At 45.8% G+C, this 22,224-nt stretch overlaps 7 protein-coding genes across 7 annotated transcripts; 4 read left to right on the top strand and 3 right to left on the bottom strand.

Annotated features, from left to right (window-relative positions):
• Positions 1–347: 347 nt before the first annotated feature.
• On the top strand, positions 348–1,929 carry MCYG_06379 (GPI mannosyltransferase 2; the record flags this gene model as incomplete). The annotated part of the gene is made up of 5 exons (XM_002844369.1): positions 348–699; positions 758–1,212; positions 1,244–1,358; positions 1,480–1,801; positions 1,908–1,929. 5 exons carry the CDS (start codon positions 348–350, stop codon positions 1,927–1,929), a joined length of 1,266 nt encoding a protein of 421 aa, XP_002844415.1.
• Positions 1,930–2,616: 687 nt separating this feature from the next.
• MCYG_06378 (conserved hypothetical protein) lies at positions 2,617–8,657 on the top strand (the record flags this gene model as incomplete). The annotated part of the gene is made up of 3 exons (XM_002844368.1): positions 2,617–3,059; positions 3,118–8,521; positions 8,595–8,657. The coding sequence occupies 3 exons, from the start codon at positions 2,617–2,619 to the stop codon at positions 8,655–8,657; spliced, it is 5,910 nt and encodes a 1,969-aa protein (XP_002844414.1).
• A 134-nt stretch (positions 8,658–8,791) lies between these two features.
• Positions 8,792–9,674, bottom strand: MCYG_06377 (MOSC; the record flags this gene model as incomplete). Its single annotated transcript, XM_002844367.1, has 3 exons — positions 8,792–8,816; positions 8,945–9,039; positions 9,138–9,674. The coding sequence occupies 3 exons, from the start codon at positions 9,672–9,674 to the stop codon at positions 8,792–8,794; spliced, it is 657 nt and encodes a 218-aa protein (XP_002844413.1).
• A 406-nt stretch (positions 9,675–10,080) lies between these two features.
• MCYG_06376 (vacuolar ATP synthase subunit) lies at positions 10,081–13,009 on the top strand (the record flags this gene model as incomplete). The annotated part of the gene is made up of 6 exons (XM_002844366.1): positions 10,081–10,194; positions 10,287–10,365; positions 10,438–10,673; positions 10,738–11,967; positions 12,027–12,588; positions 12,669–13,009. 6 exons carry the CDS (start codon positions 10,081–10,083, stop codon positions 13,007–13,009), a joined length of 2,562 nt encoding a protein of 853 aa, XP_002844412.1.
• Positions 13,010–13,863: 854 nt separating this feature from the next.
• MCYG_06375 (low-affinity glucose transporter HXT3) lies at positions 13,864–15,813 on the bottom strand (the record flags this gene model as incomplete). Its single annotated transcript, XM_002844365.1, has 6 exons — positions 13,864–13,988; positions 14,047–14,246; positions 14,300–15,001; positions 15,062–15,326; positions 15,390–15,650; positions 15,723–15,813. The coding sequence occupies 6 exons, from the start codon at positions 15,811–15,813 to the stop codon at positions 13,864–13,866; spliced, it is 1,644 nt and encodes a 547-aa protein (XP_002844411.1).
• Positions 15,814–17,245: 1,432 nt separating this feature from the next.
• Positions 17,246–18,466, top strand: MCYG_06374 (hemolysin-III family protein; the record flags this gene model as incomplete). The annotated part of the gene is made up of 5 exons (XM_002844364.1): positions 17,246–17,773; positions 17,853–18,011; positions 18,060–18,082; positions 18,202–18,303; positions 18,364–18,466. 5 exons carry the CDS (start codon positions 17,246–17,248, stop codon positions 18,464–18,466), a joined length of 915 nt encoding a protein of 304 aa, XP_002844410.1.
• Positions 18,467–18,893: 427 nt separating this feature from the next.
• On the bottom strand, positions 18,894–21,971 carry MCYG_06373 (calcium-transporting ATPase 3; the record flags this gene model as incomplete). The annotated part of the gene is made up of 6 exons (XM_002844363.1): positions 18,894–19,085; positions 19,181–19,567; positions 19,623–20,677; positions 20,727–21,343; positions 21,398–21,650; positions 21,707–21,971. The coding sequence occupies 6 exons, from the start codon at positions 21,969–21,971 to the stop codon at positions 18,894–18,896; spliced, it is 2,769 nt and encodes a 922-aa protein (XP_002844409.1).
• Positions 21,972–22,224: the final 253 nt, after the last annotated feature.

Here is a 22,224-nt window from a genome sequence, read left to right as displayed (position 1 = left end):
TATTCCACCATTTTCAATAAACAGCCACTCTTGCAGTGCTAGCCGTATAGTAACCGCTGTGTACTATGTATAGCCATGTCTATTCTCTTGTCTTTGCAAGTCGCAGAATAAATAAATAAACAATAAAATAAAAATAATACGTTGGGGAATCACAACCAATGAAAACCCGTTAAACCAAAAAGATGCAAACGCGATCTTGCGATATACAGTCAAGCAAAAATGTCGGCATAGTTGACACCCACAAGTAGGAGCAGTGATATCTAACTACTTGCTTGTCTACTCCGCACTTGGCTGAATACGAGGAAGCTTGATGGTTAGCAATCCGTCTATGAAAATAGACAACTGTGATGCCTTCACCACGGATGACGACGAGGGCAATTGACAGCATTGGCGCCCTGGACCAGCCAATCTACACCTTGACAAAATGCTTCTGCCTGTGGAAGATGATCCTGCTGCTGGTCGTCCTCGCTAGCCCAGGATTAGGATACGACACGTCAACGGCACTGCTTCTTTCCCCCGAAGGAGAACATGTCCGTCACTCAGCAGGAAGCGTGGCCTGGATGATATCCCGTGTTGGATACCGGCTGGCGAGATGGGACTCGATTTACTTCTTGAAACTCGCGCAGAGAGGGTATGTGTTTGAGCAGGAATGGGCGTTTGGATATGGATATACGAGGTTCCTATCATTTTTACTTCCTGGTCAGTGAAATATTCAGCATATTTACTGTGGACTGCAGATGTTAATAGACCATATCAGGATCCTTAAAGAGCCTACAACATCTTGCTGTGGCTGGGGTTATTCTCTCTCATCTATGCCATTATCTATCAGTCCTGGTGCTTTACAAGCTCTCACAGGCCACCTTCAAGAGTGATAGAAGTAATTCCAATGCATTGCCCTTCCTGGCATCGGCACTACATATCATCACTCCTGCTGGGGCTTTCCTCTCTGCACCCAACGGAGAAGCACCATTTTCGTTTCTTAACTTTCTAGGTTACTATACCTTTATTACAGGGCTCAACGATGAGCGTCAAGGCAGCTATTGTCTACGTGACCTGAAGCTCCTGTCTGCAGGAGCACTCTTTGCCGCTGCTACCACTGTACGGAGCAATGGGTTGCTCAGCGGCCTGCTGTTCGTCTACGATGCGGTGTTTGGACTGCAGCAGATAATCACACACGGCTTGTCGTGGCATGTCCTGCGACGTCTCGCCATGGTGGGTGTAGGTGGAAGCCTGATTTTGATAGGGGTCGTTGGGCCGCAATATGTGGCATATAAGGACTTTTGCCTGGCAGAAGACCCGCGTCCGTGGTGCAATCGTCTATTTCCAAGTATCTACACATGGGTTCAGTCCTGTTACTGGTGAGTTGTTTGCATCCTGGCTGCACATTGGAAAGAGATCAGGAAAGCTAACTTCTCTCTACAAGGAACGTGGGCTTTCTAAAATACTGGACTTTCTCGAACGCTCCTCTAATCTGTATAGCGACTCCTATGATATGTGCACTAGTGTATTCAGGTGTACGAGCATGGGCGAGACTGCTACCGATTATCACTGCACCAGGAGTAGAAAAGACAGACTCTAACTTAAGCTACAGTGTAAGCTATGAGGCCAGGCTTGCCTTGCCCCAGGTCGTGCTCGCTGTTCTAGCCGTCACCCACTATCACATCCAAATAGTCAACCGGATATCGTCAGGCTACCCGCTGTGGTACTGGTTTCTGGCTTCGTGCTTGGTGCGGGAGAAGAGAAGCTCCTCCATCCTGCCTCCATGGATCACCTGTCACGCAATACTGCGTGTGATGATAATGTACGCGCTGATCCAGGGCTGTCTGTTCGCTTCCTTTCTTCCCCCAGCATGAGCAAACTAGCCCAGGCAACCAAGCTGACGAAGGCTCCTCCAGCTTCAGGATTAGCCATGTATCTATCATTAAATAATTGCGTAGTGGTTCTGCCTAACCCAAGGCCAGGTTTCTTCCCATGACTAAAACCCCAGTGTCTATATAAGACCCTTCCACTCAACAATAATCCCGCCTACTTCTCCTTTTTCCCTCTCCTCTCCTTATTAATAGCTTTTGATGTCTTGTTGAGCCGCTGTCTATTATGTCACGTGTCTTGGCGCGCTCCGTCAACAAAAAAGACGAAGCTTCAAAAAAGTCGCTTTAGAGCTTCAAAACGACAAACCATCGCCACGAGTCACTTGTGAAGCGGATGAGCTTCAGGGTTTACTGACAGCTTCGTTCTGCGGTTTGGTTGTCTTTCGTTCGACGTTGCCGCTGTGAACGAACCATTGTCGTTGTTGGTTGTTTGTCACCAACAGTTGCACACACGACTCTTGATATCTCTAACTAGACACGAAGGGTGATACGCCACAGGGCTCGAGAAGGCAACGTCGAAAATTTCATCGAACCGTGAATAGTTTCGAGCACTCAGTCAAGGAATCAGTAAGAGTGCCTGCTGTTTAAAAGAAACCCTGCCAGAAGTCTTTCCTCTCCCTGCTTCCACAGCTATCATAAACTAGAAGGCTTTATTTACAGCATTTTGTCTCTAACACTACTTTACATTCCAGCAAGTATCATCACCCTCTTATCCGCTACATCCTCGCTAGTCATACTCTCAGAAAAAATGAATGCCCATCGATTCCCAGATGTGATGACGGCCAACTTGGTTGTTGGTGGTAATGAGGTCTCTCGTGCTACCTCTCCTGGCGGCGAGTCGGCACAGCTTAACGGTGCAGTGCTGGAAGACCGTTCAAAAAAGGCTCGTAGCCGGCCGCGGACCTACCCCTACTTCGACCACTCTCCGTACCAGCTAGAGGATGATGATTTACGACAACATAACTTTGACGAGATTCTCAAGCACCTCTATGTGGCTATTGAGTCGGGAGATTTCAACTCTGGTGCAGTTCACTGGACTCGAGAGCTTCGAGGGTGGCTATCTCTCAAGTTTGACCTCACGAGAGAACAGCGGGCGAAGTTGGTAAGGCTTTATTACGAGCTTGCTCTTGCTCCGGGCATCGATCCTGCGGTGGCTGATCGCTTTTCGAGCATGTTTATGGTTCTCACCAAGTGAGTATTACCCTCATATCATGCTTCACAATTCCTCCATCACTAACTCTTTAAAAAGGAGGAAGCATTACCTTCGCCCGATCAAGGACATGATCCTTGACTGGAGGCCGCTGTACAGAGAATTAAAGGTGTTCGTCCTTCCATCGGAGGCTGGGCTCGTACACTCAATGACCACCAAACGCAATATCAAAACTTTGATAAAACTTTGTACTTTTGCACAGTTCTATTTTGATCCCCTTGAGCTTCCTAATATGCTTCAAGAGTTTCTCCCCTATTTTTCAACATCATTCGCCGAAGGAGCCTTCATTGTAGCTGGTCTTATGAACTTGTTCGTCCCCACTGCACCAGCTCCCCCAGAGAGGCCCGATTTAGTTCCACAGCATTATCTCCCAACATACTTCCATCTCTGGTCCATGGTAAGCCGCTCTAGGACGTTTGATATGAACTTTCTAGATATTTTATCGCGATTAGCTCGCGATTCTCTCCCTGCTAAACATATTCCGTTTTCTGAATTCGGAATCTTCACCGAGGAACAAACCTCCCTTATTTTCACAGCTATCCTGAGGTTGCTTGAGATTCCGGTCGGACAGGCGACGTCTACGTACAGCGAAGTAGTTGACGTGTGTGCTGGATTGGCCGTAATGCTCGACCGGGATTCAAGGAATCATCCAGTCACACACGACATTGCTAGATGGACAGTGATGTCCCTTTCTCCAACCTGCGAAGGTACCAAAGACTCGCTTCTTAGCCGGTTAGAGGGACTGATACAAGCTGTCGAAACATTTTTCCATCCTTCCAACTCAGGATCGTGGACAAGAACCCTCTCCGAGTTGGTTAATTACCTTGCAGACTTCTTTGTCATGCGATGGAACCGGGAACGGAATGGGGAAATGGAGGTCCCTCCAGAGAGGCGGTTGACTGATGCAATAAAACGCCGATTTGTATTATGCCTGCGAGATGTGATATTCATGGGTATTTACGCTAAGAGTAATACAGCCATGAACTTTTCTCTCTCGACTCTTCAATCCCTGGCATATTTGGAACCAAATCTCATTCTCCCGGGAGCTCTGCAACGAATCTATCCATCCATGCAAGGTCTGGTAGAGGTACACAGAACCGCCTCGTCTCTCCGTTCATTACAGGTCTTGTCAAGAATCATGGTGCGGACGAAAGGGTTCCGTTGTCATATTACCACTCTCCTAGGCCTGGCTCTACCCGGCATAGATGCCAATGATCTGGGCAAATCACTGCATTCTCTTTCATTTATTCAAGCTGTGTGCTACAACATACCCTTTGAAGACCTCACAAAGGGTCGTGACGATGTCAATGGAAACATGATTGCTGTGGAATGGGTCACCGGGGAGCTAGAACGCATGGAAGAGCAAGGTGCCTCTGTCGAAATGAATTACGACACTGATCTCTCCGATGAAGATGAAGAAAAAATACTACGCTCATCCACCACAGAATTTGGCGAATTTTTGATCTCATTTTTAGGCAGAGTTTTCACCCTTTTAGAGAACCTGCCTGATGCTGCGCGAGTACGTAGCGGCTCGCCAGAAGAAAATGTCCTAAATACCTTGCCCGCCACTTTCCTGCCTCTTTTGTCTACCCTTTCACCAGAGTTATATGATATAGCTCTGAATAAGATTGTGGACTTTATATCCGACCGGGTTATCCATCAAGCGAGAGATGCGATGGCCTTTATTTGTAATTCCCTCTGCAAGGTTAACCCCGAAAAGTCGCTAAAGCGCCTCATTCCATTGCTTATTCGAAACATTCGCACCGAGATCGATGAAAATGGCGCCGCTTCTACCAGAACAACTGGTAGTGACGTTTTGCCACGCGACCGCGGCCTGGTATGGAATATCAGTATGCTGAGCATGTGCGTAGTCCATGTCGGCGGAACTGTTTTGAAATATAAACAGGAACTCCTCGATATTGCATTATACATGCAGCAGAAGTGCAAGGGTATCCCTACTATACATATTTCGAACTTTATACACCACCTTTTGCTTAACCTCACTATGACTACCATTGTGGACTATACTATGTACGAACCTCACCTATACCCCAAGGGAATTCAGATTGAGCAATGGGGTCAGAGACAGAATCCAAAAGACCTTACCGTCAACTGGCATGTCCCTCAGAGGGAAGAAATAGAGTTCGCTGTCGAACTCTTTACCTCTCAGGTGGAAGCAGCATTGACTTCATTAACATCTCTGATAAGCGATACACCAAGCATTAAACGTGATGGAAGCGGCAAGGATTGGTCAGATGAAGTAACGAGAAACATAGTACTCCTCAGACTAATCATAGCTGGGATATCTGCACTATTTGACAACAAAGCAGCTTCAAAATGCTACGAAGAAGACGTTCCTAGCCAAAATGGTGCACACTTCCACCCAGATGCAAACATGTCCGTCGATGAGGAATCCGAAATCGAGGATGCTGATTCTCCTTTGGACCTTTCGGAAGAGTCTACCATCAGACCCTCTTATCAATATCCAGCTGGATACCTGTTGACAGAGGGTGATCCTTTGTATATTGCTATCCACGAAATCAGAGAACGTATCGGGCATATGCTACACAAGACTCACAGATTCCTAGTTGATAAGCAGGAAGACGATGTGTCCTGCTTTTCCTCGTTATACACCGCCTATCGTTGCTGGTTCATCGATGTCGGTATTGAACGATCTGCTCACTTACTAGATCGTGTTTCGAAATTGTATTCCGCTGATATACACCCGTATAAGATGAGTGGCATAAGGAAAGATTATCCCCGTCCGTTACTTGTACGCCGAGCATATGTGTACCACTTACAACGGCTCCGCCATAACGCAGCGCCCCGACCACGCTCGAAGCTTGACACAGTTCTTTTACTTGACTTAGCCGAGTCTAGTGTATCGCTATACACTGATGTTAGGCGAAATGCCCAGTCAGCTGCGGAGTCTGCGCTTCGGTCTATATGGGGCTCACGGCTTCTTCTCATACGGCCTTTGATCAAAGCGTTACAAAGAGCCGTAAAAGCAAACGAACACCCTCGTATCAAAGGTGCGATATATGCTCTGATGTATTCTAGTTTAGCCAAGCCGCTGGGTCGGCATTGGAAGTACACCCCCGCTCTCATCAGGGCATTTATTGAAGCCACTACCGTCGACAAACCATCAATTCAGAAGCTCTGCGGTGGTGCTCTATTCCAAGTTGTAGATTATGGACACCCATCGAGCAGAATGGCCATTCTGGACCAGGATGTCATAAGATCCATCGCTCCCGCTGACGAGTCCATGGCTTCCAAGATTGAAGCGAAACGGGAGTCCATTCAAAAGAAATGGGTTTCTATTGAGAAAAGAAAGTCAGAAATGGCGGACGAGCTCGCAAACTTGGCCAGAACATCCCATTGGAAGAGAACCATTCGAACTTCGGCAATTCTCTTTACTATGGGGCTACGATTTGACCACGTAGCCAGTGAAAATTTGATCGAACTTATCATTACAGGTTCTATAGACTCTCATCCCGGCTTACGATGGATGTATGCGCAAACATTTGTTGCCCTCTTCACTATGATCGATATCAGGGCGATGTGTCACCATAACTACAAAGACTACATTCTTGGAAACTATTTGCTCCCATCAAAAATACAGGTTACTACGAATCCACAAGATCCAAACTGGACAGCTTCCTACCTTGAGAGCTTTGCTCATCCTGAAGCGGAATACTACATCGACCATGATCACCCAGGGTTCCTAGTTTGGGATAAGACCATGCCAGCATACAAAGCTAATGTCGACACGGATGTTGATTATGATTCCCTTGAATGGAATATCCGCAAATATATTGGCAAGCTGATTACCCGAGAATGGATTTCGACCTTTTTCAAGTACCTGAAACAGGAACCAAGGGATGCCTCTGCTGATAAGTTCCGAATGTCAATCTCCACTATGCTGGTTCACGTGTTTCAACTACTACTGCGCGATGGACTCACAGCCGTAACTTTCCCGGAGGTTAAGAAGGAGATAGAGCTCGTTTACGAAGACGGAAGTGATAAACATCAACATCGCGCTACGGCCGAAATACTGGGCGGTCTTATAATTTCTGTGATTGATCTCAATGTGGAGAAGCGCACCGAAGTATGGGAATATGCATTCCCAATCATTCAAAAAACATTTTCTGATGGGCTCACGCCTGAAAACTGCGATTATTGGTCTCAATGCCTTCACATGATCTTGCACTGTAGGGATCCTCGTCGGTCATGGCCACTGGTGGATTGGCTGTCTAGTTTCCGTCTAGATATGACTTCCAATGCTGCTTTCAAGGAGAGTTCAAAAATCAACTTACTCCACCGATGTATCTCAGACTCTGGTTGGCATTTTCAGCTTGAGAAACCTATTCTTGAGGATTTCTTAGCTCACCTTGACCATCCATACAAAGGGGTTCGTGAAGCTATGGGTAATACGCTTGCTTCCATCTACCGGACACGATACCATGAATCATACGCGGATGTTGGGCAATTGATCGAACAGCAGAAGAAAGTATCATCGGTCGGTAGCCGTGCCTATCAGCCTAGCGAGGAGTTCGTAACTACGATTACCGACGTCTTTAATAGGATTGAGAAGTGGCGACTGGAGAGGAAGCCAGGCCAACAGACCCCATCTTCTTATACGTCTGGTAGTAAGACAGTGCTGCTATGGCTTGATTCAATGCTGTACTCATTTGAATGCACTCAGCTTGTACAGTTCTTCTCCACCTTATTTACCGAACAGCTCCTGCATATGATGGATGTTAAAGAGGATCCTGAACTGCAATCCCTGGCATACCACGTTTTCCGTCATCTTCCCAACGTTCCACATCTTAGTGGCGAAGACTCCGACTTTATCAATACACTTATCCGAATTGGCCGCACCTCCCCTTCATGGCATCAACGTCTCCGTGTCATGATTAATATGCAAATAATCTACTTCAGGAGACTATTCCTCTTGTCCGCCACTGATCGCGAGAATTTATTTGAATGCGTTGCCAGTATGCTTTCAGACCAGCAGCATGAAGTTAGGGCGGGCGCCGCGGCAACGCTGTCTGGAATGATCCGATGTTCGCCTGTGGCACTACGGCAAGATATGGTCATTAAACTGCTCGATCGATTCACGACCTCCCTTATCCAACACCCCTTGCCTAAGAAGCGTAGAATCATTTCATCTGGATTCTCATCCGCCACATCTACAGGCGCAAGCACCCCTACTCCAGAACATACCAGGCTTATTATCACACGCCACGCCGCTGTCCTGGGCTTAGGGGCTCTTATCCAAGCCTTCCCGTACACTAGCCCTCCACCGAGCTGGATGCCTGATGCATTGACGACACTTAGCACAAAGGCAGGCGGCGACCCTGGTGTTGTTGGACAGAGTGTGAAATCTATTATCAGTGACTTCAAGAAGACTAGGCAGGATACCTGGCACATAGATGTCAAGGTAAGTATATGAAAAAAAAAAAAACTCCTAACATCAGTAAACCTCTTGCTAACATATTCTTTTTCTTTTTCAGGCCTTTAAACCAGACCAGATTGAAGATCTAGCCGGTGTCTTGTGGAAAAGCTACTTTGCTTAGGGTAGAGAGTTCTTGGTTGAGAGTCCAAGAAAATGCTCCTACACACGTGTTCCTGTTTCTAAGCCGGCAGTAGGGAGAAAGAGAATTGGGTTTAGATTATATCTTATTTAATACTTGTTCCGTTTTATTACTTATTACATGGATTGGAAGGTCAGGAGTCTGGATATTACGTTAGGCAAAAAGCTTAGTATCTTAATTATACATTTCTACTGTATCCACCAATATCAAGCACTTAGGGATATTAATTCAATGTTAGTAACATTATTAGTCCAGTCAACACTACCTACGACTTTATCCTTGGACCTCTTGGGTGCCCAACGGACATTGGAAGAAACCAAGTATCAATATCAAGACCCACATCCCTCATGAGACAGAAGACTGACTACAAAAAAGATAATTCGGTGCCAGAGGGCTACAGAGAGAGCATTAGAATTGCCGGCGCTTCATGCTTTACTTAAGACTCTTACCTGATCATCAAACACATTCCAACCTCTCAAAAACCGCTGGCGGTTCCACAACGATGGTCATCCCGGGCCGAATATCACCACCAGCCTCCACGACTCCCATGATCCCAGCCTTTCGATCAACGATAGCTCGGTTAGCATCCCGGACTACGAAGTGTTCCTGTAACCCATTCCTGAATTTGTCAATCTGAGGACACGGGTTTCTCAGCCCCGTCACAGTCACCACTGGACCGTTGGCAGTCGATGAATTCCGATCCACAAAACGAAGTTTTGTCCCCTTGCCCAGAGTTAGAAGGTCTACACCCTTTGTAGTAACGTTTTCACCCAGCTGGCCAGGTTGGACGCCGACGGCGGAGAGGATTTCATAGGGCATAAGATGGACTTGACGCAGGTTTTGGGGTGGTGGCTTGATATGGAGCCTAGAACGGTGTTGTACGTGCGTTCCAAAATGAGCATCACCCTTGACTCCCAAGTTTTGAACTAGGGTGATGTTCGATGCAGGAGTTTTGGAGAAATCATGGCCCCCCGAGACAGATACGCTGAGAACCGACATGTTGATATAACCATCCAGGGTCTTTTCAAGTATAGAGATGTTCAACTGGCTTTGCAGAAATCAAACGAGGGGTCATCTGGCCATAAGTACATATCGTATATATGTACATACCCCTCATTTATATTTATATACTTCCATCCTCCAAAACTATCGAGACTTTGGCCGTTGACGTTAAGGATCATATTATTATGTCATCCTTAATGTTATTAGTCATATATTAGTCATATTACACGTGATCAACCCGATGCGGTAGGCAGAACGTTAAGCTCACAAGCAGCAACAAAGTCATCTTTTTCTTTTGCGTTATTCGTTTTTCTATTGTTTACTCTGCTTTTGATATAGAAGCAGTGTTTAATACTTGGGCTAGCTGCTGGATAGGGCGTAGAGCCCACCGTTGCCCGTAATGATGAGCCCTACGCAGGACACCCTGTTCCGCTCGGCGGACATGTGCCTTACCCAGCTCTATATTGCGAACGAAATCGGACGTGAAGTCGTTAGCGCTCTTGGAGAGCTTGGGCAGGTTCAGTTTAGAGATGTGAGGATACAAACACTTTGTTCTTGGCTATATATGTTGATGATGCAGTGGTGCTAATATGAAGCGTTTTGTTACAGCTGAATGAAGAGACAACTGCATTCCAAAAGACGTTTACGAGTGAGATTCGACGATTGGACAATGTGGAAAGGCAACTTCGTATGCGCGGCCTTTTCATAAAGATGACCGGTATATATATACAAGGACTCTAACGATTCTTTTTTTAAATAGGATACTTCCATTCTCAGATGGACAAGGCCGATATTGAGATGCGTCCATCGGAGGAATTCCCAAATAACCTGGCGGCTCCCATGGCCTCAGAGATTGATGAGCTCGCTGAACGCAGTGAAAGCCTCGAACAGCGTGTTTCGTCGCTGAACGAGAGCTATGAAGCCTTGAAAAGACGTGAAGTTGAGCTCATAGAGCGACGTTGGGTCCTGAGGGAAGCCGGTGGTTTCTTCGACCGGGTATATTACACTCATATAAAACTACCCCATTATTCTGTTCTTACAGCACTAACGTAACATCTAGGCACACGGACAAACCGACGAAATCAGACAGTCCTTTGATAACGATGAAGCTCCCCTCTTGAGAGATATGGAACAGCAGCCGCCAAGGGCTCAGAACGGAGATGGCCAGCACGCATCATTTTCGGTTATGGACATTGGTTTTGTCGCGGGAGTAATTCCTAGGGATCGAATCGGTGCCTTTGAGCGGATTCTCTGGCGAACTCTCCGTGGCAACCTTTACATGAACCAGTCTGAAATCCCGGACCCTATTGTCGATCCTTCAACTAATGAGGAGATACACAAGAACGTCTTTGTTATCTTTGCTCATGGAAAAGAAATCATCGCCAAGATCCGAAAGATTTCTGAGTCTTTAGGCGCCAACCTACATGCTGTGGATGAGAATAGCGAGCTTCGAAGAGATCAGATCCACGATGTCAATACTCGCTTAACCGATGTGGGTAATGTTCTTCGCAACACGAAGAACGCACTTGATGCCGAGTTGACGCAAATCGCTCGCTCTCTCGCTGCGTGGATGATCATTGTTAAGAAGGAAAAGGCGGTTTACCATGCTCTGAACAAATTTTCCTATGATCAAGCCAGAAAGACCCTGATTGCGGAGGCATGGTGCCCTACAAACTCGCTTGGTCTTATCAAGTCGACTCTACAAGATGTCAACGATCATGCTGGTCTCTCGGTTCCGACGATTGTCAACCAGATTCGCACTAATAAGACGCCGCCCACTTACATGAAGACCAACAAGTTTACCCAGTCATTCCAGCTTATCGTCGACGCCTATGGTACCTCCAAATATCAAGAAGTCAATCCCGGTCTCCCAACTATTGTTACTTTCCCATTCTTCTTCGCCGTCATGTTTGGTGATTTCGGCCATGCTATGCTCATGACAATGCTTGCGATCACCCTGATTTTATTCGAAAGAAAACTTGGGAAGACCAAGCTGGATGAGCTGAGCTCCATGGCGTTCTCTGGTCGATATATTATGCTTATGATGGGAATATTTGCCATGTACACCGGATTGATTTACAACGATATCTTTTCGAAGTCGATGGACATCTTCCAGAGTGCTTGGGCTTGGCCAGAAGACTTTAATGAAAATGAAACCGTCTTTGCTGAGCTAAAGGGCTCATATAGATATCCATTTGGTTTGGATTGGGGATGGCACGGAGCTGATAACAATCTGCTATTCACCAACAGTTACAAGATGAAGTTGAGTATCATTCTTGGTTGGTCACATGTAAGTGTTGTTTACCTTTCCCCCTACAGAAAGTTTTGAAATGTTAACGCTGCTGTTAGATGACATACTCGCTCTGCCAGTCCTTTGTTAACGCACGTCACTTCAAGAAACCCATTGAAATTTGGGGAAATTTCATTCCTGGAATGATCTTCTTCCAATCTATCTTCGGGTACCTCGTCTTTACCATAATCTATAAATGGTCTGTTGACTGGAACGGCCTTGGCCTTCCAGCGCCCGGTCTCCTGAACATGCTTATCTTTATGTTCCTTCAACCTGGCCGTGTTGATGATGAGCTATACCCTGGTCAGGCAACTGTCCAAAAGATTCTGCTCTTTATAGCCCTTATCCAAGTCCCGATACTTCTTCTTCTCAAACCTCTATATCTCCGCTGGGAACATAACCGTGCACGCGGCCTTGGTTATAGAGGTCTCAACGAAGCTGCCCACGCCAGCGCTGTGGATGATGACAATGAACAACAAACCCTGATTTCTGGCGGGCAGCGCGATAGCATGGACGAGGGAGAGGGTATTGGCATGGTCACCCAAGATATGAGTGAAGGTGAAGAGCACCACGAGTTCGAATTTTCAGAGGAAATGATACACCAAGTCATCCACACTATTGGTATGTCATCTCTTCCCCTTATTTATTGCCCTGCATATTTTCCCCATAAACCAGACAACCACTAACTTACAAAACTTTAGAATTCTGTCTCAACTGTGTATCCCACACCGCATCCTACCTCCGACTTTGGGCCCTCTCCCTTGCTCATCAACAGCTTTCCTCTGTACTATGGAGCATGACCCTCGGGAATGCATTCCTCCAAACTTCTCCCACTCTCCGAGTGATCATGACTGTCATCACATTCTACCTCTGGTTTGTACTTACGATCTCGATTCTCTGTGTCATGGAAGGAACCAGTGCTATGCTTCACTCCCTCCGTCTTCACTGGGTTGAAGCAATGAGCAAGCATTTCATTGGTGACGGCATACCATTTACGCCTTTCAGCTTCGAAGCCATATTGCAGGAGGATCCAGTAGACTAATTTCCCGTTTTCTTTTTCTTTTTGTATCCTATTTCCGGTTTATCTTGTCTTCAACATATTGCCAATTCTCTATAATATCTTCGTTCCTTGGAGAAACGACCGTTCCTTTGTCATCTCTACAGTGCGATGTACTATATATACACATCATATTATATCTCTAAGATAAATATATCTCGATCTGTTGAAGTTATCCAAAACCCATGCTCAGAACCTCGGCCAGATTTTTAGTAAATAGTCGTTAATTACCAGACCGTCTCGACCTTTACAGCCTATTAAAGCACCTTCATTCTACCAACAGCATAACAAGCTTATTTGCTATATTCTTCACGAATCCCTTTTGAAATATGGCATTCTCGTTGTTCGATAGGAGGCACCCGTGGTATTGAATGGTCCACGGCAATCGGCCAACGAATGAGCGTCAAAGAGCATAAATGTGAATGCGTTGCCCGATGCCTTCTAGGTATATTGCAACTGATATGAATAAGGAACACGTTCTAAGTGAGATAGTGAAAGCCTGAAAGTTATAAAAACCCGGGAATTCCTGCTGGACGATAGGTGACTCCTGATGATATGAAAGACCCTGCGGGTTTTCTTGCAAGTGCGGCCAGTTCCTACGTCAACTGAAAATTGTTGACAGTAAATGAATATTCTGTATGTCATTTAGTAGTATCAGTGCTAATCTAGCATAGGTTGATGGCGGCTATTGCGGTCGTTGGACCCGAGAGAGTAAACGAAGTTCATTACTAGTCATGTACAACTGATGAAATCTCTTCGCTCTATTCTACATTCCACCCCCTTGTACCTCCTAATAATACACTAGATGCCTCCCATGAGGTTCCTTTCCGATTTGCGTGTCAGCCGGTTGCATGGTGGACTTGGGAAGTTTTGGCTTCAGCAAACTCTTTCTCTGCACGCCAGACAAAACAGCTTTTACTTGCGAAAAGAAGGTCCAGGTCCTCCAAATGCCTATTTGCGGTCTCTGTATATGATGTTAGAATTGGTATCTGTCTGGCAGGGCAGTTAGGTTGACGGCTTACCAATGTAGAAAAGATAAATGGGTACCAGCATTGCCAAGTTGATAAGAGCGAATAAAATGAAGACCCAAAAACCTATTGCATTGATCAGGTATGGAATAATCATGTTGATAGTGCCACCAGCGACTGAGAAAGCAAACGTAGCAATTGCCGTGCCTTTGCTTCTAGTTGCTAGCGGGAACACTTCCGTAGGATATACCCAGCTATTAGGTGGGTTAATAAACTCATTTCAAGATACAAGGATAGGTAAACTTACCAAGTAGTCAACCAAGTCGAGCCGTATATGAAGGTATAAATGTATAAAATAGAAGCAACTCCAGCACCATACTTATTAGCCCTTCCCGGGTCTAGTTCGGCGTACTTTAAGGTCTCGTGAGCTAGGATCCCTCCAACTATGAGAACAACTCCCATGAGAATACAGCCAGACAACATCATCTTCCGGCGACCGACATGGTCACATAGATATATTGACAGGGCAAGAGCGAGAATGTATCCAAACCAGTTACCTCCTGCGAGCAACGCCGGTGTATCTCCTTTGAACCCTGAGAAGGCAAAAATATTAGGAGCGTAAACGGCAATGAAGTCGATGCCGGTGAATTTCTGCATTATTTGGACCCCAGCGCCTAGAAAGACTCGGCGGCGAGTGTGAAGTTTGTCCGCAGTGAAAAGCATACCGTAAAAACTTGCATTTGAGCCTGAAGATTCGATTTTGATGGCATTAAGAATTTCTCCCATCTCCGCTTCAATCTTCTCCTCGTCATGGTTTACGCGACACTTGTCTAGGATCGCTTTTGCTTGGTCAGTTTTTCCGATTTTAGCCAGATATCGAGGAGACTCTGGATAGAAGGGTCCGAAGACGAGTAGAATAATGAGAAATATGACTTGGAAAGCGTTGGGGAACCTCCAAGCAAAAGAGAGAGACCGTGTCTTGACACATGCGTATTCCACCCAATAAACCCTAAGGCTAAAAGTTAGTACATAGACGTCAAATTGGGGAAGGCTGAAAGTGGTTCCATACAAGGCAGATCCAACCATAGCAAGAGTGAATTGGACAGCAACAAATGCTCCTCTCATGTTAGCGGGAGCCAGTTCGGAAGTCCAAATTGGAACAATGGTGTTCAAATAACCACATCCTATCCCGCTGATAACTCGCGCAAACGCAAACCAAGAAACGTTTTGGGCCGTGGCAAGAAGGATGGCTCCAAGGATTCCCCAGACACATCCAATTTGTATAGTTTTTAGGCGCCCAACCCTATCTGCTGTATATCCGACCATCATTGCCCCTTATTGGATGAGTTAGTTTAAAACATATATATGATGATTGAAGGGGAAAAAATACCGCATACCAATTGCAAAGCCGCCAAACCACAAACTAACCAGTCCACCAATTGCCGCCGCATCACGATCCGTACCACCGGCAACCCCCATAACATGGAGATAATCCTGGTTTATATTAACCTGGGACATTACGGCCGTGTCATATCCGAAAAACATTATTGCACAGCCGGCATATGCAAAAACGGCATACACCATTGGCAGGCCACTGAGCTTCATGCATCTTGAAGGAGAGTAACCCCCTGGTATATAAGCTGCAAGCTTAGATTCGGCTAGAAGACTCAATCAGTTATTATTTCTTGCGATCACACGCACAAGTATCAGGCTGGTTTTCTCTCACTTACGTCGGAAGATACTGCTGTCTTGGGCGGAAAGACTGTCTGTATCTAATTGAGGGTGGTCATCCGATTCTTCGACCTCGGTTACCGTCCCCATGGCCAAATATAGATCCCGACTCTTAACCCACAATGCCTTTATTAATATTAAACGGCGTAACGCCTATCAAGCGAAAGAGATTTCACCAATAAAAAATCTGCCTGTGCTCTTCTCCACGCCCATTGAAGTTTGTGACGGGTTGGGCTTCTGGATCTCGGGGTATTTTGTATTGAAGGCGAGCAATCAATCCCCGTCAAATGTTCTTCGAGCTGCCGGAAATGTTAGAGCAAATGTTAATGGCTTCCCCAGATCGGTTGAATCAAGCGTGATGTGGATCCTTACATCCGATGTGTGATGGCCGGAGAATCTCCTTGAAGGTTCGGTTCTTCCTCCGGCTGTCGTAACGGCTGCTATCCCGGACAGGTATCTAAAAATCTGCGCCGTAGAGAGATTTGCTGACTATTTAGCTGGGTTATCATCTTGAAAATTTTTCTTCCCCGTCCTGAGGCCCTTAGAGACAAGGCGTGGCGAATAGTTGATACAATCTTCAACGCAAAATTTAGCCGTTTTGAGAACAGACAAAGGGTGAGAAAGCTTAGTAATCGTCATTTTCACACAGTATAGTCTAACGTGAGGTTAAAATATCTCCAACAGCCAATTATATAGAGTTTAGTTGATTATACATCACGTGATATACCTAAATACAAATATAAAAATTTTATTATGTCATCAGGGGGCCAGTTTTCCCTTCAAACGGCTAAAAAAAGGGGCCTACAAAAGAATATCACGACGGCGGCTGGATAAATACTTGAATAAACGGTTGTTGAATGAAGATAATTATGGCTATATTCTTCCACAGTATGGTTCAAGTCTACCTTCGACGGACAAGAGAGGAATCTCGCGGGTTTGTCTTCAAAATGTGCCCAACTCAGATTACATATATTCACTTTCTACATACAAGATATGAGCTCCGTGTAGCCAATTATTTCGAGAAATCCGGTGGGACCCGGTGCAATACTCCGTACTTCTTTTGTTAATCCCGTTATTCCAGTCACGCAAGGTAACACCTGACAAAATTTGAGTGCGCCTGGGCAAGAATGCCCGGGATTGAGTGTAGACACTGCTGTCCAGCTAGGTCAAGACGATGATAGCACGCATTGTCTATCCAACATGGCCATGCGAGGACAAACACCCCATTGATGATATTAACTACCATACTTGTGGAAATCTCACAGTGAAATCCATGGCTCTTTTGGCTCCGCAGCGAGTTAAGCTTGTCAAGCTATTTTAGTGCCCCCGCTTGTGAATAGCATATGATCAGCCGCGCTCATTTAGCCCCTTTTAAAAAGGCGCATATCTGAACTGCTCTTGAAAGTGGAAAATACAGATAAACGACTGTACATATCTGCCTAGTACGCTGTTGAATCTCAGATCTTTCTTGTCTGGATACACATATATCTGTTTGTCTCTACCGGCAAATTTTTCCCTCCTCATGGCGCGAAAAAAATTGACAGAGTCGGCGCCTCCAACACCACCACCACGGCTCGAGTCGCCGTTTCAATATAGACGTCTTCTTAAATTTGAAGAGACTCCAGACTGGTTCGAGGGGAACCGGTTTATTCTCACAGGCTATCGCTATGAGTCTCGATCGGCGATTCGTTCCCTGCAAAGCTGGACTTATCTTCATAACGAGTCCTGCAACATCTATTCCCACTTCTTGCCCGCGGTTCTTTACCTTGCTCTGCACTGGTATCTATTCAGCTCCTATCTTCCATCCCGATATCAAACACTTAGCAAAGGTGATGAGCTCATCCTCTCCCTTTTTCTTTCAACCGTCGTCTTATGCCTGGGAGCGTCTTCCCTGTACCATACCTTCTTAAACCATTCCGCATCAATAGCAAGACGGTGGCTATTATGCGATTATATGGGAATCATCACCCTCATTCAAGGTTGCTTTATCAGTGGCATATATTTTGGGTTTTACTGTGAACCTTACCTTCAGCGGTTATACTGGACCATGGTGTGTTTGCAGAGAGGCCTTTATTCTACTTTTACATAGTGAATATATTGTCGAACTAACAAAAACAAAAACTGCCCAGATTGTTGTCCTTGGGTTCCTTGACGGCGACTATTATTCCTGTCATCTCAATTTCAAGATCCAAAATGGCGAGGTTTTCGGGTGGCAACATTTGTCTGCACTGGTCTTTCTGCCTTCGCCCCCATTACACACGCCCTATTGCTCCATGGACTTGAGAGTAGTATACATGTTGGACTTCCTTATTACCTCACCGAGGGGATCATAATAGCTTTCTCAGCGTTCATTTACGAGGTGAGTTAATGTCATGCTGGTTAAGCTTCTAAGTTCTCTGCGCGATTGATTAGCTTCAGCCTTCCCGTCAATACATCCATTTGTTACTTTTGTTCCTAGACTAATAAAATGTTTAATAGCGGCAAATTCCTGAGCGATGGTATCCTGGGAAATTTGATATATGGGGCCATTCTCATACCATTTTCCATACTATCGTTGCTGTGGGGATGTGTATACATTTGGTCGGGCTCCTAAAGGCACTTGACTACACTTATCACAATAATCAATGTACTATTGAATAGGCGCAAAGGGAATAATAGAGTAATGGGTTTGGGCCTGGTTTATGATAAATATACCCACAAGATTGGTGAAAAATATAGAAGCGTTGGTTTGTTCTTGTTCTAGTTACATCTATAAATGTTGAGCACGATTGCACCCTATATTTGCTTCTGATATTCGAACGTGCTGCTCTCAGGGTCAGATTTTTGCTTGCCACATCCAAGTACTGAGCTTGCTTTTCGTCTAAAGTATACCCTCTTCGCCAACTTCCATGTCTCTGCTCCAGCAAAAAACAAGACTGTACCAACCAGAACAATACCCCATTCCCATGATATGCCAGAATGGCGGAAGACCTTCCTGTTTATCACAGGAATATATATCAAAGGGAACACCATGATAAACCCTGAAATATTTGCCCAAAACAAAAACCGATTCTGCCAGATGTCGCGGCACCATCTTGGGAAAATAGTGGATGAGGGAGAAGATGGCCGCATATTGAAGAATGAGCGGCGCATGTCAACCATCTCCCAGGCTAGGAAGAGAACAAACCATGTCAAACAAGCAAAGGTTGTGGCTCGCGCTCGAAATACCAGTTCACACCCCTCGTAAGTTTTGTTGCAATTGCTTCCAAGTGAGCCATCCCCGAAGCCGAAAGTACAAGCGTGAAAGCTCCTAGGCACAATGTAGCAACCCAGGTTCCGTATACAACCATATCCAACATTATCTCCGTAGTGAAAATACCACCCTTAATCGTAAAAGTAAGCAATGAAGTATATCAAACCAGTGTATACCAAAACGAAAAAAATTATGAAATAGGTAAGGATAAGCCGAAATACTCACTCGATGCGGAGGCCGCCTCATAATATCCATTGTCGCCTGCTCAAATCCTAACCCCATATCTGGAAGCCCTGAGGTTATCATTACAAGCCAAATGATCTCAACCGGGCTTAGTGGGAAAACCGATAGATTGTCTGCATCTTTGAATACAAGACCGACAAGTAGAACTATAGCCTGTGCAAAATTTTGAGATAGAACGTGTAATATAAACTTTTGGATATTATCGAATATGCGCCGACCCTCTTCAATGGCATTAAGGATTGAAGCAAAATTATCGTCGGTTAAGATAATGTCCGATGCATCCTTTGCGACATCAGATCCAGCCAGGCCCATGGCAATGCCAACATCGGCGTTCTTCAGTGAGGGAGAGTCATTAACCCCGTCACCAGTCTGGTATAATTAGTTTTCATATTGTTCCGTAACGGATGGGCAGGGCCAGCCTTACCATAGCAGCAAATTTCTTACGCCTATGTAGAGCATTAATCATTCGAACTTTTGTATTAGGTGCACACCGCGCTACTACCAATGGAAGCTCAGGGAGTGCATCGATCTCTTTGTCTGAAAGTTTATCAAACTGTTGAGCCGTCATAACCATGGAATCAATGGTGCCTTTACTTAGCAAGTTAGTATCTGCTGGAAGTATCCCCACTTCTGTCGCAATAGATCGCGCTGTGCTGGGGTGATCGCCCGTCAACATGTGAACGGAAATACCAGCTTCATGGCAACGACGCACAGAGGGAGCGGATTCGGGACGGGGTGGATCATAAATGCCAATCAAGCCACGGAAAATCAAGTCATTTTCGACGTCGTTGCGGTTAATCTTTCCATTTTTCGAGTCCAAAGACGCTGGAAGTGATTTGCTAGCCAACGCAAGAACACGTAGGCCGTGTGCCGCAAATGCTTCCACATTAGCTAGAATATCAGCCTGGACCCCCGGCGTGAGTGCGTTATATTCTAAACCATCCCCCATTTCAATTGAAGAGCATGATGATAAAACTCGCTCAACGGCTCCTTTGGTGAAAACATACATATCTCCTGCCGCTGCCTCAAAAACAACTGACATTTTCTTGACATCCGAGTCAAATGGAAATTCAGCCACCTGCTTCCACGCAGGTTGATCTCCAGACGTCAGCCAGTAACGGTTCCAATCGAAGCGTGATGCAAAGATCTGGATTGCAACTTCAGTTGGGTCACCATGAACTTCCCAGTCTCCCGTAGAAGTCTCACGAACAACCGCAAGATTGGCCAAGGAGGCAACCTTGAGAAACTTATCGAGATGGCAATCACCCCCGGTTTTGATATATTCGGTTTGAGAGTCGTCTTTTAGGCCCGTAAAATCAATATCGCGCGGTTGCTTAGGATCGAAGTACAATTTGCCTGCCCTAGGGTTAAACGGTTCGCTTGATTGTCCGACCGAGTATGTCCCTCGCGCAGGCACCCAGGCTTTGTGGGCTACCATCTTTCCTTGAGTGAGAGTACCTGTTTTGTCCGAACAAATGTCTTCCCGGTGTTAGATTCAGCCGGCATTAGATTATGGAGAATTTCATACCTGTAACCGCCCCAAGCGCCTCCAACGAGTTCAAATTGCGTACAATAACATGTCTTTTCACCATTCGTTTTGTACCGACCGTCATTGTGATGGTTAAAACTACTACCAGGGATGACGGTATCATACTTAGCCCAGTGGCTACAGCATAAACAATAACCTCCTGATGATTGCTAAATTTATTGGCAGCAAGCACAATGATGGCACAAATGACAGCAGTCCCGAGGAGAAGAAGCGCAAGCTTAGAAAGTTTCTTCTGCAGCGGTGTACCAACGTTAAGGCCCAAAATTTCGCCAGCAGCATCATAGATCGTTAGAGCCCATGCTTGAGCATAGCGATGGATGCCCGCAGAGCCGTCTGGCTTACGTTTTACCGGCCTATATCTCGTACTCTTTGCGCGAAGCGCGGTTGCAATAGACCCGATTTCCGTATATACCCCTGTGGAAAAGACAACACCTCTAGCTCGGCCCTTGGTCACAATAGATGAGCTGAAGCAGACATTAAGCCGGTCACCAGGGCCGGTATCATCACTGAAAGTGGCATTCGCATCTTTGCGCAGTGGTAAGGATTCTCCTGTAAGTAAGGCTTCATCCGTTTCAAAGTTTATGGCCTCTATGAGTCTTTGCCAAGTTAGTATAACAACAAGTCTACAATATGTATCGTATAATCGTTACCTGATATCTGCTGGAACGGTGTCACCGGTCTTCATTTCTACTATGTCACCTGGTACAACGTCTGCAGTCGGAATAGTAATTTGGCGCCCGTCACGTACAACACAGGCAGTCGGGGAGCTCAATGACCGAAGTGAGCCCATAGTCTTTTCTGCCTGAAATTCCTGGATGAAGCCTATGCCGATATTTATAAGGATAACTGCTGCTAGCACGCCTCCCTCAATCCAAGCATTGATACCAAAGCTCACTGCCATAGCTATAGCGAGGATCTACTTGCGTAATTAGCTTGCAGGTAATTTTTCCATCATTTACCAAAGGTGATAATTGGCCATACCAAGGTCATAGCGTTTGCAACCTGCCGAAGCAACATCTTCGCCGGCTGGACAGACTCGGTATTACCTAGATCATTCCTCCCATACTGCTCTAGGCGTCTTTGGGCCTCTGAACTAGTCAAACCGTGCTTTGGATTGGATCCTATCTCCTCAACAACACCTTCGTGCAGAAGGTTATGGGCAGGCCGTGATAGAGGCCATTGGGATTGGCCCACGCCTTGGTCAGGGAGCTGAACCTCTAGCATAGCTAAGATGTAGTGAAACACAGACAAAGTCCCCCATCCTGAAGAGCAAACGGCAATCGACTGCTAGCTTATATAGCAAGCTGGTTTCTGTATAGTGAGTTCGTCTTAAAAATAAGGTACCATCACCATGCATAAAGTGTCGCCAAGCTTCCGTTTTAGGTAATAATGCCAAGTAGCACCATAAAAGCTTGGCAAGATAAAGCTCTTTAACGCCGCAGAAGCCCGACTCGAAAGGATGACCGGAAGGAAACTG

The sequence above is a fragment of the Microsporum canis genome, genomic scaffold, assembly GCF_000151145.1.
Source record: "Microsporum canis CBS 113480 supercont1.6 genomic scaffold, whole genome shotgun sequence".
Classification (NCBI taxonomy): domain Eukaryota; kingdom Fungi; phylum Ascomycota; class Eurotiomycetes; order Onygenales; family Arthrodermataceae; genus Microsporum; species Microsporum canis.
Note: the sequence above shows the minus strand (reverse complement) of the source record. Positions and strands in the feature narration are given on the sequence as shown.